Source organism: Podarcis pityusensis (genome assembly GCF_964106645.2).
Source record: "Podarcis pityusensis genome assembly, chromosome: 7".
Classification (NCBI taxonomy): domain Eukaryota; kingdom Metazoa; phylum Chordata; class Lepidosauria; order Squamata; family Lacertidae; genus Podarcis; species Podarcis pityusensis.
Genome location: NC_138031.1, coordinates 15,831,112 through 15,848,603, shown reverse-complemented (window position 1 = coordinate 15,848,603; position 17,492 = coordinate 15,831,112). Strand labels below are relative to the sequence as shown.

Below are 17,492 nucleotides of genomic sequence, written 5' to 3'. Positions count from 1 at the left end.
ACTGGGTGATACAGTCACCAGATAGGGGATTGTAAATCTTTAGGCACAGAGACAGAAAACAAGTACGGTAGGTCAGTTGTTATTCATCTGGTCACCAGTGGTAAGTAAATATCTTTGCCAGGCCACCAGGTAACAAAGCCATGATCAATTGGATGTAAGCTGGCTGTCAGGTTTAGCGTTTCTCCCACACAAGACATGGAACACTGGCAGTTTAAGTAGATGAGGTTTATTTCTCAATAACAGGCTTATAGCAGTCCAAGCTTCCACAACACATCCTTCACTGTCTGAGTCAGTTGACTCGACTAGCTTCTGACCCCTCTTAAGGCCAGATATACGCCATGTCCTTCCCACCTTCTGCTCTAATCGCTTGCTCCGCCTCCTACTTCTTGGCAACTCAGGTGCAGCCAATTCCTCCTCCTCTGGAGATTCCTCTCTGCTGGGCGTGTCCCTGATACTGACTGTATTTTTCAGGTGGTTTCTGTTCTTTCAGGTAGTTGACTCACAGCAGATGGTAAACAAATAAGTGGGCTTAGTAAAACACTGAGAAGGATAGTGACTTTTTGGATATATGTGTGAGGCAGACAGAATAGTCGGGTTGCTGTTGTTTTTATTTTGTTTTCATTCTGATTATGTATTTTGTGGTTTTATGTTCTGATTTTATTCCATGAACTGCCCTGAGACCTGCGGGTATAGGGTGGTATAGAAATTCAGTGAACAATATAATAAGAAGAGCACGAGGAAACTGCGATAATGGTTCCTCAGTCCAAGTAGGATTGATGTGCTGTTTGTTTGTTTGTTTGTTTGTTTGTTTTAAATTTCCCTTCTTTTTGTGTTTGTCTTCTTGTTCCGTTTGTTTGCAGCAGCCAGTGAAACAAATTTCCCTTGCTTTTCAAATGTCAAACACAGCAAATGGAAGAACATGCTGTGTTTTCAATACACTTCCCTAATGCCATAGAAGAATGTTTTCATAAACAGAGGGAAATTGCAAGGCTTAATGGCTGTGGTTAAAGTTAGATGTTCCAACTTGGAACTCAGCCTAAAAGAGATGGGAAAGATGCTCTCTGCCCCAGTGCTAAAAGGCAGAAAGATCCTTCAGATTCTCCCTTCCCCACCTACTTCAAATAACAGTGTTCTAAATAGTGCATGGCGACCACAGAAAAATTTAATGTAAAGGAAGGCCTGTGTGTTCTCCATAGGTTTTAAGACAAGCCAAATTCTACAGCAAGGAAACGTGTTTTCTGCGCTCAGAATAAATGCACACATGTTATGTTAGCATTAATTTCATTCATATGAACTAATATTGAATTCATATTCAATAAACTAATATTAACTAATATTTAAATAAACGGATATTTGTTTCAATGTGAATTTTAAAACTAGAGTAAATAATAACAAAATAGTGGAAAACCATCTCAGGTTTAGTCTTTGAGTGTCAGTAAATCCTGTGATAGTGTGTGTCTTTAATATAATTTTCTGTTTCAGTTAGTTTATTCCCTTTCCACACAGACCCCCCAGGACTGCAAACTACCCATGTGTAGTCATTACATTCTCTGTTTTTGTGGCAGTCAGCTTTCTTTTGGTTGCTGATCTATGCCCTGTCTGGTGATGTGAGGCTTTAAAGACTACACTGAATGAAACAGTCATTAGGGAATAACTGTGTGTTAAAAGGGGAAGTAGACAGGATGACTTAACAGGCTTTTCCATTTGAAAGATTCCCATGATGCTGTTTTATCATCTGAGACTGTACAAAATCTGCTTACTAACAGCACTTTTAAATCCACTTTGTCAGGCTACCTGCAATCACTTTGTCAAGGCAGATAAAGCAGAGCTGTCTAACACACAAAAATCCCATGTATCTCCTGTTATATGTTAGAGCTGTGGCTGCAGGTGGCCTTCAGCCTAATTTCATGCAGACCCTTGCAGGTGGTCAGTTCAGTTCAGGTTTGTGTGAGCTATGCCGTCAGCACCCATTAATGCCACCCACCACCACTGGATGTGACCCCCAAGCAAACTTTTAATGTGGGTCAAGAGTGCTTCATAACAAGGTTTCCCACTCCTGCTCTAGAATGACCAAAAATTAAAAGCAGAATGGAGATGGGATCCTGCTTGATTTTTAATTATTGGGATCACTGGGGGGTGGGAACAGGTTTTGTGCAGTACTGAAACATACACCGATGGTCTCCCCTTTGACTTCCTACAAAAGTCTTAACTAGGTCTCAACTAGGGCCAGGGCCTTTTCAGTACTGGCCCCGACTTGGTGGAACGCTCTGTCACAAGAGACTAGGGCCCTGCGGGACTTGATATCTTTCCACAGGGCCTGCAAAACAGAGCTATTCCGCCTGGCCTTTGGTTTGGACTCAGTCTGACCCTTATGTTTTCCCTCCCCTTACGGTTTTGATCCATGGGCTACTTTTAAAATGAGGCTGCATTTTAAATTGCATTTTAACCTGTATTTTAAATTGCACCCCCCCATTATGTTTTTACTGTAATTTTACTGGTGTTAGCCACCCTGAGCCCGGCTCTGGCCAGGGAGGGAGGTGTATAAATAAAATTTATTATTATTATTATTATTATTATTATTATTAAAAAATAAGTGATTTCTTGCCATTCACCCCTATGTGCATGAAATGTGAGATGAAAAGCACTGCATTTGGGGGGCCAATTTAACGTTAAGGGCAAATCTGCCCCCCTCCCTGCCCCGTACTGACACTTGCAAGAGTTTCCATGGGAAATGCAACAGGTCTGTCTGTATCCCAAGCACAACACAATGCCCATTCAGCCTTACAGATGCAAGCCCTCCCTTACTCATCTACCCCTGCAAAACTAAACATAAAAGAGTGTGTTCTAACATTGCAACCTATCTCTTAAAATTGCTTATAGAACCTGTTAGGTGGTCTGCTCAGGATCAAGATCAAGACAGGCAGAGAGGGGGAACTGAAGCCTTTCCTTCTTCAATTCCACTTTCAGTGAGAGTCAACACTCCAAAACTGATGTTGCTGTGAATACCAATGGGATGTGTTTAACATTGTTTATCGTTTGATAGACGCACACATGTGAACACACACACACATGTTTACCATGATGGGCATATTTCTACTAATTTTAATTACAGGGCTCATTTGCACAGTGGGCTTGTGTCTGGACAATAAAATCTCCCTGTTGCACCTTGTTTTTTATTTCCTGTTACCATGGCGAGACCATGCATGCTTGAGTAGCTAAAAATTAAACTCTGTTTAAACTCTTTGTCCACTGTTTGGATGTGTCCCCTGTGTGGATAAAACACAGTCAAATTAAGATAGCTTTTGATAATGTTTATTGGATTTACACATCACTCTCTAGTTTGCCCCCTGGCAAGATCCTTGTTTTTCCTCCCCTCTTTTCTAAAACCCAGAACATTTTGTCCCTGCCAAAAATTAAGGAGGCATTAGCTATCATCGCATGCAGATGCGTAGCTTCCGAGAGTTTGTGTCTGTGTGTGAAGTACATGAATTACATGGGGTAAACAACCTGGATACATGATGCAAGCAGCTAACTAGATTTGCTCAGTAAAGAGGTTTCAAATCACAGTTGATTGTGCTTGCTTTCTGGCCTCAGTTTAGCTTCTCCCCAGAACAGGGACTGTTGAAAGGTGTAATTATCAGACCCCAGCTTCCTCCTGCTGATGGAATAAGGAGAACCGGGGAATCTTGAGGTTACAAAATCAGATAGCAAGCACATTCACGTCCATAGGGGGAAGGTAGCTGGTTGTAAGGAGGCCTTAAAGGTAAAGGGACCCCTGAACATTAGGTCCAGTCACGGACGACTCTGGGGTTGTGGCGCTCATTTCGCTTTATTGGCCGAGGGAGCCGGCGTACAGCTTCCGGGTCATGTGGCCAGCATGACTAAGCCGCTTCTGGAGAACCAGAGCAGTGCACGGAAACGCCAGTTACCTTCCCGCCGGAGTGGTAACTATTTATCTACTTGCACTTTGACGTGCTTTCGAACTGCTAGGTTGGCAGGAGCAGGGACTGAGAAACGGGAGCTCACCCTGTCACGGGGATTTGAACCGCTGACCTTCTGATTGGCAAGTCCTAGGCTCTGTGGTTTAACCCACAGCACCCCCCGCGTTCCATAAGGAGGCCTTACCACCCCCAAATAACAACATGGCAGGCATAGGGGGAATGTAGCTGCTGAAAGCCTTCTGGACCATTTGGTCTCCATTTCAGGATCCAGAGCCTTTTCACCAAATGAAACCAATCCCCTAAAATCAGCTGTGATACACATGGCAAGATTGACAATAATGAATAAAGTTAAACTAATTTATGTCCAGAAAAATCCTTTGGTTAAGAGTATTAAAACCAAGACACACAATATATTTTAGGAGCTTCTCTCTCCCTCTCCCTCTTTCTCTGTGTTGGAAGGGATTCATACTACAGTAGATGAGACTTTATAGGTCAAAAACAGAACTTTTGTTTTGCTCAAAATTTCCCCAATCAGATTCCTTAAAAATATTGCTATTCATTTATGTTTGGATTATCCTTTTTTTCTAGCCCCTGTTTTGAGGACTAAATTAAAAGGAATCATTCCCATTGCATCCCATAGACTGAAAGTTAATAAGACACAATCCCAAGAAATGAGAACTTATATTTTTATTGGAAGGGAGGATGGGGTTTTTCTCCCAAAAAATAACCTCAGACATTTCTGAGGTTCAGTTTCAGATCAATTATTTATTCTTTCTGCTGTAATCTTTCTAGCAATGCATATACACATGTTTTTTATATTAAACTTCCAGGATTAGTGTATAATCCAGTATCCTACTGTTTCCACTCAAATGGGCATGAAATCAGCAATTTTATATCACGAGGGATCGCATAAGTACCATCTTCAGTTTTGCATTTCATTGCTGAGATTTATTTATTTTTTAAAGATTTTTATTGATACAGCAAGAAAAAAGAAAAAAACACAAATACCAAATTACACACAGGAATAACCATAGACACATAATTTTCTTAGCAAACAATAAAACATATATTGGTCTTAACACTAAAGACCCAACCTCCCGTCTATTCCATATTTCGATTTCATATTACTTATTGCCAATACTCACTTTTATCATAATTAAACCTTTTCTTAATATATCTAATTTCTTATATCTACCTTGCAACTATTACTGAAGTTCCTCGAATGCTGCAACTGAGATTTTTTTTAATGTACTGTATATGTGGATTCCTAGCCTATAATGAATTTCCATAGATTTTGAACAAAACCTTCTTCGTTGAACAAATTTAGATTACTCTAGGTACTAAGAACTGATAGAGACCAACTGCTATGTCCATTCAAATATGGACTAAAAGACCCTTTGGGTCCCTTCCAACTCAACAATTCTCTGATTTTTTTGAAATATGCTGCCGCCACTACATGCAGCTGCAACTGGTGCAGTCCACAGGAAGGTTTGGTTCTAGTGCCTGTATAAACTGGCTCACTGAAGATTTCTGCCCCGTGCGTATGGTGATTTAACTATTACACTGATGAGAAAAGAATATTTTCATGTCTGAGGTTTATCAGGTTCGTTTTGATACGCATCTCTCTAGTGTTGCAACACAACTGGCTCAAGCTATTCCTTGTCGCCAAGTTTGGCATTTCATTGATGATCTTGCACAGGTCCGTGGAGAGCCAGTGTGGTGTAGTGGTTAAGAGCAGTAGTCTTGTAATCTGGTGAACCAGGTTTGCTTCCCCGCTCCTCCACATGCAGCTGCTGAGTGACCTTGGGCTAGTCACACTTCTCTGAAGTCTCTCAGCCCCACTCACCTCACAGAGTGTTTGTTGTGCGGGAGGAAGGGAAAGGAGGGAATGTTAGCCGCTTTGAGACTCCTTTGGGTAGTGATAAAGTGGGATATCAAATCCAAACTCCTCCTCTTCTTCTTCTTCTTCTTCTTCTTCTTCTTCTTCTTCTTCTTCTTCACAACAGACATGACTGCAGAAGTGTCCTCTGGGGATATGCCTTATCTGATCTGTCAAAATTCATGCCCTACTTATATGTATAGCGGTCAGGATTGTTAGGGTAAATCCCCACTGCAGATGTAGCATTCGCCCACACTTCCACTTGTTCTGCTACTTCCCCCCCGGGAAAAGCCACTGTTTACTGCTGAATCAGAACAACAGTTTTTTTCTGCAGTTGGATGTTCATTCTGATTCAGCGGTAGACAGGTTTTCCAGGGGAAAGCAGCCAAAAAACCATTCGGATCCATGCCTAGAAAGCACGGGGCAAGCGGAAAACTTCCCGGACCTTTCTTTCTAGGCTTGGGACGAACAGAAATTGTGGACGAGCTCTGAAACAGCGTCAACAATCATTCCCATTTCATTTGTTTTGTTTTGAGTTATTTATTTATTTATTTATTTATTTATTTATTAACGTTCTTATGTTACATCGGTAAACATTATCATATTACTTCACAAGGCTTATTATAATATAATTTTCAGCATGTATACAAAGTTTATATACCTAAAGAAAAGAAACAAGGACAAAAAACTATTCCAAAATCATATATGTACCAACACATTTTGGACTTCCTGTCTATCCCGTTGTATATTCCTTTTTTACAAATGAATGCACTCTTATTATTGTATATTTCTTTACATTTTATCTAATACATTCCTATATCAATATGTACCCTTGGTCTTATTTCTCAACTCAGTCTGTCTCCAACGTCAATCGAATGCTAGCATAGATAGCGCACCGTTACTATATTTTTGAACATATATCTTATATCTACCCCACTTTTCCATGAATTTTTGTTTTGAATTGCCTCTCAGGCTATTTGTCAACTGCGCCATTTCAGCAAATTCTTGTAGCTTGTTATGCCAATCCATTATTGTCATTTGAAGTTGTCTGCAAGTGGCAGTTGTCCAGCAAGCCCATGAACAATTTTTCGGAAGACGTCCTGGTGGTTAAAGTGGCATAAAACCAGCATAGGTCTGGAGTTCCAGAGTCTTTGCTCCGTCCTTCCTGCTCTTTAGCTGATCTCTTCTGGATTCCTGATGTGGAAGTCCTGCGAGGTCCCTGCTGCCACCAACAATCCCCACTTGGCAGTTTTCCAGATTCCTTTCATGTGCCTGTCCATTGCAGCCATTAGCATCTCTTTTGTTCTTCCTGGCCACACCAAGCAGCCGGGCATGTTATTTATAGACTCCTCAAAGAACTATTAACAAAGAATTCCCACTCAGAGTCTACAAAACCGGGATAAGAGCTGCTTAGAAAAAGCCTAAGTTTAATGTTTATTGGCTTTAGAGAGAACAGGATGTGATCGAAGGTATCATCTCTAAAATGTTGTCCGTACCATTTCTATTATTCTGTATCAGCAGTCAAGAACTAACGTTTTGCATTTGAACGGAAAGGGGTTTGTCAAATGATTATTGCATCTGATTCGCTTTTTATTGATGCTGTCGGGGAAGTATTTTAGCTCAAGCTTCATTTTCTGCTGATAAATTCTATTAAAATAAAAACACTTGGTACCATTAGGTGAAGGTAAAGGGACCCCTGACCATTAGGTCCAGTCGTGACCGACTCTGAGGTTGCGGTGCTCATGTCGCTTTATTGGCTGAGGGAGCTTCCGGGTCATGTGGCCAGCATGACTAAGCCGCTTCTGGCGAACCAGAGCAGCACACGGAAACGCCGTTTACCTTCTCACCGGAGCGGTACCTATTTATCTACTTGCCCTTTGATGTGCTTTCAAACTGCTAGGTTGGCAGGAGCAGGGACCGAGCAACGGGAGCTCACTCCGCGTTGGGAATTCGAATTGCCAACCTTCTGATCAACAAGTCCTAGGCTCTGTGGTTTAACCCACAGCGCCACCTGCGTCCCTCTTGGTACCATTAGAATTATAAAAATGCCTACAGCAGAGCTTGTTCCATTCACAGGATTTCGCCCCTTTCACAAACAGAAGAAGTACCTCTGTTTAGCCATTAGTGGACCTGAAAGAAATCTGGAAAATTGTCAAGTGCGAATGGTGCAAGCCTGTTATTTCACGTTGTAGGCCAGGAAGAGAAGAACTCAGGCGAAGGAACAAGTGAACTTATTCCACAGTTCACGTAACACGAAGTTTCGGATGAGTTCATTGACCTATTCCTTGGTTAGCAACCGTCAGTTCCTACCCCCCACTGAAACAACCGACATAGGTCTAATTTTAGCTTTCACTGTGCAATTAATATGTTGCAAGCTTTCTCCACTAAGTTCCTGGTCATATATTTCATAAGGAAGTTGGGTAGATAAGCCTGATTTATCAAACCTGCAAGGCAGTTAAGAGGAACATTTTTAAGGAGACTGTAGCTATACAGTTAGAGACTGACTGCTTAATGTGATGGATGCGCTGTCTCATGTCTTCCACCACCAACATGCCGCAGACCACCTGTATGAATCTTGCAGACTACTGGCATCTTTCCTAGCCCTACAGGGAGATCCTGGGGATTGATCCTGGAAGCTTTCAAATGCATAGCAGATAGATGCTTTGTTATGGATGATGAGGGGCCCTTGCAGGGAAGAACTGGGAGCTGTGTTTGGACAAAAACATCCTTGTTTCATTACTATATGGCTCAGTCTGCTCAGATGCTGTTGATTGTATGCAGGACCTTTTGCATACAAAGCATGTCCTCACCCTCTGATCTATGTGTAAAAAGGTAAAGGGACCCCTGACCATAAGGTCCAGTCGTGACCGACTCTGGGGTCGCGGTGCTCATCTCGCTTTATTGGCCAAGGGAGCCGGCATACAGCTTCCGGGTCATGTGGCCAGCATGACTAAGCCGCTTCTGGCGAACCAGAGCAGTGCACGGGTGGCGCTGTGGGTTAAACCACAGAGCCTAGGACTTGCCAATCAGAAGGTCAGCGGTTCAAATCCCCGAAACAGGGTGAGCTCCTGTTTCTCGGTCCCTGCTCCTGCCAACCTAGCAGTTCGAAAGCACGTCAAAGTGCAAGTAGATGAATAGGTACCACTCCAGCGGGAAGGTAAACGGTGTTTCCGTGCACTGCTCTGGTTCGCCAGAAGCGGCTTAGTCATGCTGGCCACATGACCCGGAAGCTGTACGCCGGCTCCTTTCTTAAATGCTCCCAACTGGAAGCAACCACTTGCATTACTTGCAATGTCCTTGCTCCATCCTTGGGTAAACCTGGACAAAGGTGGAATTAGAACACATTTCTGCAGTTTAACCTTCATGTTCTCACGTTTCCTCTCCCTCCCTTCTTTCGTCGCAGGCTGATGAATACCGAAAATGCACTTTTACAAGCCAGGGAAGAGGAAGGAATAAAATATGAACGCACTTTCATGGCATCTCAGCTGATTGACTGGTTGATCCAGGAAGGAGAGGCCACCACAAGGCCTGAAGCTGAACAACTTGGTCGCAGGCTGCTGGAGCACGGAATTATACAGCATGGTGAGAAATGTTCACTGCTTTAGCGAGCTCTGTCTAGATGCGAAGGATCTCATAAGGTGGTTGCATGTTTGAACATGGACTGCTTAACCCTACATATTTTTAAGCGGTGGGCATATATATATTGTGAATTCTCCTCACTTTTGCAATCCCAGACAGGCAGCAAAACAGAAAGTTATATTAAGTAACTTAGTACTTAATACTTAGTAGTTAGTGGTCAGTTTGGTGGGTCACAATTTGTGTAGTTCTGGCATCATTAGATTGGTCATTTTGACCCATGTCCTATTGAGCAGCTTATATTTCTTTTTCTGAGAAGGGTATATCCTTCTTTCTTTTTTCAGCTGAACCCAAGAAGGGTTTGGTTGTGGTGGTTTCTCCTCCTTTTGGAAAACCTGTGATTCAGAGTTCAGCACAAGCTGCCAACTGTGAGAGCCCAAAGTTGGAAAAGTTAGTTGTGACCTGAGTCCAGTTTAAAACAACAGCATAGGACTTGGGCTGTGTACACATCGCCATCTCAGAACACAGCAAGGTTTTCCTTTTTGTATATTTTGATTGAAGCTGGGCAAGCTCATCATAAGGCAGTATTTCCTAAGGAGTGACAGGGCAGATACAGGGCAGATAGGGATTGCGGCTGATGTCAGGTGTGCACTGCTTTCCAAACCAGTGGTGGGAGTGCACTGAATGCAGAACAACCAGGAATGTGTATGCAGCCTTAGTGCTCATCCACACCCCGCATTTGCTGTGCATAGGAAGCAGGGGTCTGAGCAGTTTTCCCCTTGCCCTGCTCCTTTCCAAGGAAGAACCCACTCTTTAGTGATAGATCGGAACAAATGCCAATCCGGGGGGGAAACCCAAGTTGCTGTTTGGTCTGATTGAGCACTAAAGAGTGACTTTCTCCAGGGGAAAGCAGCAGGACAAAACAAACTGTGGATAAGCCCTTAGTCTTGACTATTTTTAAGTCCAGTTGATTTTAAAAGCTGCAAACTGTGAGAGTAGCAAAAGTTATTTACATCTTAAGTCCAATTCTGACTGGTTGTTGCCAGCAGAAGGTAATTTTCAGGGGAGAGTTGGGTAGTGTAGGGCTTGGGCCACATCATCCATCATTTCATATTGTCCTGTATTTACTTGTAGCGATCTGCTCACTCCTTGTTGTCCCTTGGCAATGCCAACCCTCAAAGGGGTTGAATTACAACTGACTCTGAGGGTTTTTGCTTTGGTTTTTTAATCTTACTGCTCTTCAACTTGGGCTGGAAATAACGCAACGAATGACTTTTTGCCAGCTTACATCATAGTTGTGCAATTAATCTTGCTGCCAGAGAGTAATTTATAGGGTGCCAGCTGCTAAGGGCACAGCGCACAAGTAAAGTGTACTCCCTTGGCCTCTGAAGTGGCAAGAACATGTTATAGGCAAGGACTGGGAGATAAAAGGGAGAGGTAGAACAGGGTGAAGATAAGATAATGCGGGGGGGGGGGGAGAGAAAGAGAGAAGCCACTGCAGGTTCTTAATCTGCCACATCACACAGATTGGATACTGGTTCCACCATCAGCCTTGGCACCTTCAGTCCCCCCCTGCTTCAGGCAGGCTGTCCATCTTTTAAAAAATGAAAGTATCACAGCACCACTTTTACTTGCTATCTCTGGACAGTAGATTCTCCTCATTCTAACTGGATTCTGAATAACTTCTTGCCACCTTTGTTAAGAACTTGCACCAGAGCTTTTTTTTGGGGGGGGGGTGGAGTATGTGACTGATGTTCAGTTAGGTTTCACTCAGACCTACTGAAATGAATGGACCTAGCTTAGTTGGGCTTACTGATTTTAATGGGCCTACCCTTGAGTAAAACATAGTTGAATATCACCCAGAGCCTTTACCCAGCAGTGAAACTGTCTCTTCCACTCAGAATGGTGCAGTCCCAGGGATCCACAAACCTGACCACCATGTTGAACCTCTCTCCCCCTGCTCTAAATTGCCTTGAAAGCACTTCATTGCACAGACAAACTCCAGCCCTTCCCCTCTTCCTGGAAGAAAGTGAGGGGATTGCACCTGGCCTTGTACCAGTAAAGGTAAAGGGACCCCTAACCATTAGGTCCAGTTGTGGCCAACTCTGGGGTTGCGGCGCTCATCTCGCTTTATTGGCCGAGGGAGCCGGCATACAGCTTCCGGGTAATATGGCCAGCATGACCAAGCTGCTTCTGGCGAACCAGAGCAGTGCACGGAAACGCCGTTTACCTTCCCGCTGGAGCAGTACCTATTTATCTACTTGCACTTTGACGTGCTTTCGAACTGCTAGGTTGGCAGGAGCAGGGACCGAGCAACGGGAGCTCACCCCGTCGTGGGGATTCGAACCGCCAACCTTTGCTCGGCAAGTCCTAGGCTTTGTGGTTTAACCCACAGCGCCACCCATGTCCCAGTATTATAGTGGATTAGGAAGGGGAATTGAAACACAGTTGCAATACTCGCCCTGCTAGAGCAGGAGCGATAATATCAACTGCTGGCATGCCAGGGTGTTGGCAGACCCTCGTTGGTGTGGCAAGTGAATGAGGCTTTCAAGTTTTGCTATGGTTTGTGATGGAATGGATACACAAAGAGAGGCTGGGTGCTTCTTTCCTTTCACAGGGTTGCTATCTCATGCACAAGATAGCTCAGCTAGTAGAGCATGAGACTCTTAATCTCAGGGGGTTGTGGGCTGGAGCCCCACATTGGGCAAAAGATTTCTGCATTGCAGGGGGTTGGACTAGATGACCCTTGTGGCCATTTCCAGCTCTCCAATTCTATGATTCTAAGTCGTTGTTGTTGTTTAGTTGTGTCCATCTCTTCGTGACCCCATGGACCAGAGCACGCCAGGCACTCCTGTCTTTCACTGCCTCCCGCAGTTTGGTCAAACTCATGCTGGTAGCTTCGAGAACACTGTCCAACCATCTCGTCCTCTGTCGTCCCCTTCTCCTTGTGCCCTCAATCTTTCCCAACATCAGGGTCTTTTCCAGGGAGTCTTCTCTTCTCATGAGGTGGCCAAAGTATTGGAGCCTCAGCATCATGATCTGTCCTTCCAGTAAGCATTCAGGGCTGATTTCCTTCAGAATGGATAGGTTTGATCTTCTTGCAAACCATGGGACTCTCAAGAGGCTCCTCCAGCACCATAATTCAAAAGCATCGATTCTTCGGCGATCAGCCTTTATGGTCCAGCTCTCTCTTCCATAGATCACTACTGGGAAAACCATAGCTTTAACTATACCGACCTTTGTCAGCAAGGTGATGTCTCTGCTTTTTAAGATGCTGTCTAGGTTTGTCATTGCTTTTCTTCCAAGAAGCAGGAGTCTTTTGATTTTGTGACTACTGCATTTGTCATTAAAAAGCTAAAGCAGGCTGAAGATCTTTTGTTAAAGTTCAAAGTGTGTTATGAGTTAAACCATCCTCTGCAGTCAGAAGAAAGCACCTCTGAGTTCAATGGAACTGCTGCCCAGCTAATTCTGAGCAGGACTGAGCCCGGAGTGTCTCTTCCAAAATCTGCCAGCCCTGTTTGTCCTGTCAACAAGCCGTATCTTTTCTTGCCAGATTCTCTGTATCAATTGAAGGCATACCTTTTCCATTGGTCCTTTGAGAGGTCAAGGATGTGTGAAGCCCAATTTAGTCTTCTGTCTGCTGCTGTGCTGTAATTGTTGTGGCTGAAATTTCAATACATTATTGAAGGTTTTGGTTTTTTTAAAAAAGATTTTAATAATTGCGCGATTGCATGTTGTGTTTTATTCGAATACTTTATCTGGATGACCTGGAATCCTATGGGATGAAGGTGATTAAAAATTAAAACAAGCAAACAAACAAAAAATGGAACAGGACTGCAACCCAGGTTTCCCCGATCAAATCAAAACATTCTAACGCACCACCTGAAAACAAGCAACTTCCTCCCACTGGCAACCATAAGTTTTGGCCGGCTACCAAGGGCACTGATGGGCTAATCCGACAGTCTTCTGACCCAGTCATGCAAGATTTCCCCTGGGGAACTGAAACACGCTGGAATTGCAGCCAGGGGAAATGTATGCAACTCCCTTGTTCCTGTTTAATGTTAGAAATGGAGTGTTCTTATTGACTTTCCAAGAACTTAGGATGAAAAGGACTGGTGTAAAATCTGATTAAAGCCCAGAGAGGCTAAGCTCTTTATTTATAATACTTTGCCAGTAGGAGATTTGGTTTAGAGACTTAGTTTCTATAGATTTCATTGTGTTTCACCCGAGTTAGAAATGATATTGGTTACACTCAGCTGAGATGGAATGATTATGGATTTTAGCTGTAGCAAACAAAAATAACATCTGTTTTGACTGTTTTCTGCTGCTCCAGAGAAGTGGACACGGAGCAATGGATCCAAACTACAAGAAAGAAGATTCCACCTAAACATTAGGAAGAACTTCCTGACAGTAAGAGCTGTTCGACAGTGGAATTTGCTGCCAAGGAGTGTGGTGGAGTCTCCTTCTTTGGAGGTCTTTAAGCAGAGGCTTGACAACCATATGTCAGGAGTGCTCTGATGGTGTTTCCTGCTTGGCAGGGGGTTGGACTCGATGGGCCTTGTGGTCTCTTCCAACTCTATGATTCTATGATTCTATGATTCTATGACTGCATCTGTACTTATACTGAAACGAGCATAGCTAAAAAATTAGAAATCTTCCCTTCTCACCTCCCCCCCATCCTGTTTCCAAATTGCAAGCTAACTTTGAAATAACAACAGCTGCCTGCTTTTCACTCCATTGTCTGTTTATTGCAATCTTTATAGAGTCTGCTCAGTTTGCAAGTAAATACCATGGATCCGCTGGCAAGTTTCCTCTGCTCTCCAAGGGCCGAGCCATTCTTTGTGACTTATATGTCAGCATTGTCAATGCAGTTTCAATTAACACTAATTGGCATTCTGCTGTAGCCTGGCAAGAGCTGAATGAGATATTTGGCTGACGAATGAGTGTAGGATAAAATACCTTTGTGCCTCATTGGTTGTCTTTATAAACTGCTGTCACAGTTTATAATAGAACTCGGCTACCCTTATTGCTGAATAAGCACAAAGAATAATGGCATGCAGTTTCCTTCTCTAGTTAATTTATTGTCATAGAAAAGGGCCTGACTGTCAACTTTAGTTCAGATCCAAGCATTGAGGCAAGAGCTTTCATATCTAAATGCCTGTCTGAATAATAATAAATGTTTTGTGTTTCTATAACGCTTTTGAGTGTATATAGCATTTCATGTGCATTACTTTGTCATAACCTTTACAACAACCCTTGCAGTACTATTATCCCAGTTTTGCAGGTACAGTAGGTGAGACTGAGGGGACAGACATCTGTGGAGTTGATGGCAGAGACAAGGTTCCAACCAGAATTTTAGGTTAACCACTATGTTACACCAGCTCCCTCTCTAACCAGAACCTTCTGTTTCCTCTTGAACTTCTATCTGAAAATGCCACCCCTTTCTGGCAATGCTCTGTGCCTTAAGCTGGCCTTGGTCTTTCCCAATTTGGTAAACTTGAGATGCATGCATACCATGTACTGAATGACTGCATTCAGAGCTTGGCTGCAGGAATTGTTGGAAGAAAACGTGCAAGGCACCATCCAATGGTCTTAGGGAATCCACTCTGGATTTGTGTGGGCCTTTTCTTCTCCCAAAGATCTCCTGCAAGGCAGCAGAGGTTTAGGACCAGAGTCTCCCTTCTCCTAGATGGGCTACCTTCCCAGGTTGATGAGCCCCATCTGCTCCTCACTTCCCTCTGCAGCCCATGCAGAAACTTCCTTCTTGATCATTGGACCCACTACTGGTCTTGTCCACTCAATGCACTAGGGCCTGTCTTTGTATGCAGGGGAAGTCTAACTCCCATTGGCTGCCCTCACTTGGTGTAGCTTGGCCAGTCAAAGCCATTCCCGGGGTGTAGCCGCTGTCTCATGCTGACAACCCCACTATAAAGGTAAAGGGACCCCTGACCATTAGGTCCAGTTGTGACCGACTCTGGGGTTGCGGCGCTCATCTCGCTTTTTTGGCCTAGGGAGCCGGCGTACAGCTTCCGGGTCATGTGGCCAGCATGACTAAGCCACTTCTGGCAAACCAGAGCAGTGCTCGGAAACACCGTTTATCTTCCCGCTGGAGCGGTACCTATTTATCTACTTGCACATTGATGCACTTTTGAGCTGCTAGGTTGGCAGGAGCAGGGACTGAGCAACGGGAGCTCACCCCGTCACAGGGATTTGAACCACCGACCTTCTGATCAGCAAGTCCTAGGCTCTGTGGTTTAACCCACAGCTCCACCCGCGTCCCTACTATACATCTGCATATAACCCCACCCCGGGATCTATATCTTGGTATGACATTAGACTGTTACGGAATGCAGCACAAGCATTTTAGAAATGTAGACTAGCTAAAGATCTGTCACCTTCACTGAGACTGGGTTGCAATGCCCCTTTCCCTAATATTTCAGCTACCTTCAGAAGGGAGAGGAGTGGTACAGGTTGTGTTTCTCCCATGGTGGAATGGATGGCAAAAGTAAAAGCATCTGTAGACACAGTTGCAGTTGGGACAAACTGTTCCTTGCCTTTAGAGATCAAACTGTCCTCTGTCATAGAATTGGAAGGTCACTCAAAAGTAATCTATTCTTACTGCCTGCCTCTACAGGAAGTTTGACAAACACCACCTCCCTCAGCCTGAAAGTGAGATGAGCGCCACAACCTCATAGCCTTTGACTGGACGTAACCATCCAGGGGTCCTTTACCTTTTCACCTTTAAAGCATAGATGATAGATGGCCGTTCACTCTTTGCTTAAAATAATCTAACAAAGCATAGTCCACCACCTTCCAAGGTGGTCCATTCCATTGCATAACCACTCATATCTTCAGAAAGCTCTTCCTAATGTTTCGTCTAGATCCTTTTTCTTGTAATTTGAACCCATTGGTTTAAGTCCAACCCCCTGGAACAACCAAATGTCTCTTTTCTTGAGCCCAGTAAAACATGATGAAATATTAGGAGAGCGGGATATAATATTGGGAATTGGCTTGGATAGAAAGATAGATGAACACCAGTAACTGAACGTCTGGATTTTTAATGACAGGGTAGATGTTCTGAATTGATGCTACCATTAAAGCACATTTACAGATGCCAGATTAGCTCTGAAGACCAAAAAGCCTTTGGAAGGAATGGGGGAAAGCTCTCTGCAATATCATATGTTTTTGTCTTGCGGTATTTATTCTCCACTGGGAGGAAAATTGGAAGGGAAGCCCCTCTGCTATTGTACTTAGTGGGGCAGTGTGTGACACATCAGGGTTATGCAGAGATGAAAGGTGCACATTTAACATGAAAATCAGGTCATCAATCTCTAGGAAATATGGGCAGGGCAGAAAAACACAGGATTTTGCAAATGCAAAAGAAATGAGTATTTTTAAAAATTGGTCACTATCCTAAAGCATTTATAGAAGATTCATGCACCAAATGTTCAAAAGATGAGGAGTTAAAGATTTGGAAATCTGTGGTGTTTTCCATAATGACAGTGATTTCTTCGAAATCTTTTTTATTCAGTTCTTGGAAGATTCTTGGAAGTGAATGTAGGAAAATAAAGTGGACTTTATTCAGATATTTTCTTTGTGAGCTGGGCCAAACTTGAAAATAATGTAGCTGGCGAAAGTGGATATTCAGTGTATGTGGTGGGCGGGGGGAATCAGACTTAGGAGACAGCTAGCCTTATGTTCTCTACCACTGAGTTTGGTTTTTACTTACAGTGCTGAAGCTCTGTTTCATTCTCACCCACTCAGCCCCGCAGTTATCACTGCATATATTTAAAACCATGAGATCACCTGCTTTCTGCATAATGAAGTCAGCCACCATCCATGGTGTAATTAGAATCTAGGAACCAGGAAATGAATTGCTACAAAATGTAACATCCTCTGCAATTTTAATTTTAAAACTATTCAGCTTAATGAAGGCCTTGGGGGGGGATTGGAAAGCACACCTGGTGGGGCGAGCCAATAAAGTTGCCACTGAAATAAACCAGAAAGCTGAAATAAAGCAGGCTGAGATGGAATCTCTTTAATAACAATAATTGCAAGCGGCAGTTGAAGAAGCGAATGGCAGGAAGCGCAGCAAT

The 17,492-nt window shown here is 43.5% G+C and overlaps 1 protein-coding gene across 3 annotated transcripts in view; it reads left to right on the top strand.

Moving 5' to 3' along the window:
• DEPTOR (DEP domain containing MTOR interacting protein) overlaps positions 1 to 17,492 on the top strand; it is a 64,132-nt gene that overhangs the window by 20,753 nt on the left and 25,887 nt on the right. For all 3 annotated transcript variants that reach the window (XM_081012725.1, XM_081012724.1, XM_081012723.1), the window contains exon 5: positions 9,224 to 9,402. In XM_081012725.1, coding sequence (XP_080868851.1) covers positions 9,224 to 9,402 — 179 coding nt within the window. The remainder of the gene's footprint in view (positions 1 to 9,223; positions 9,403 to 17,492) is intronic.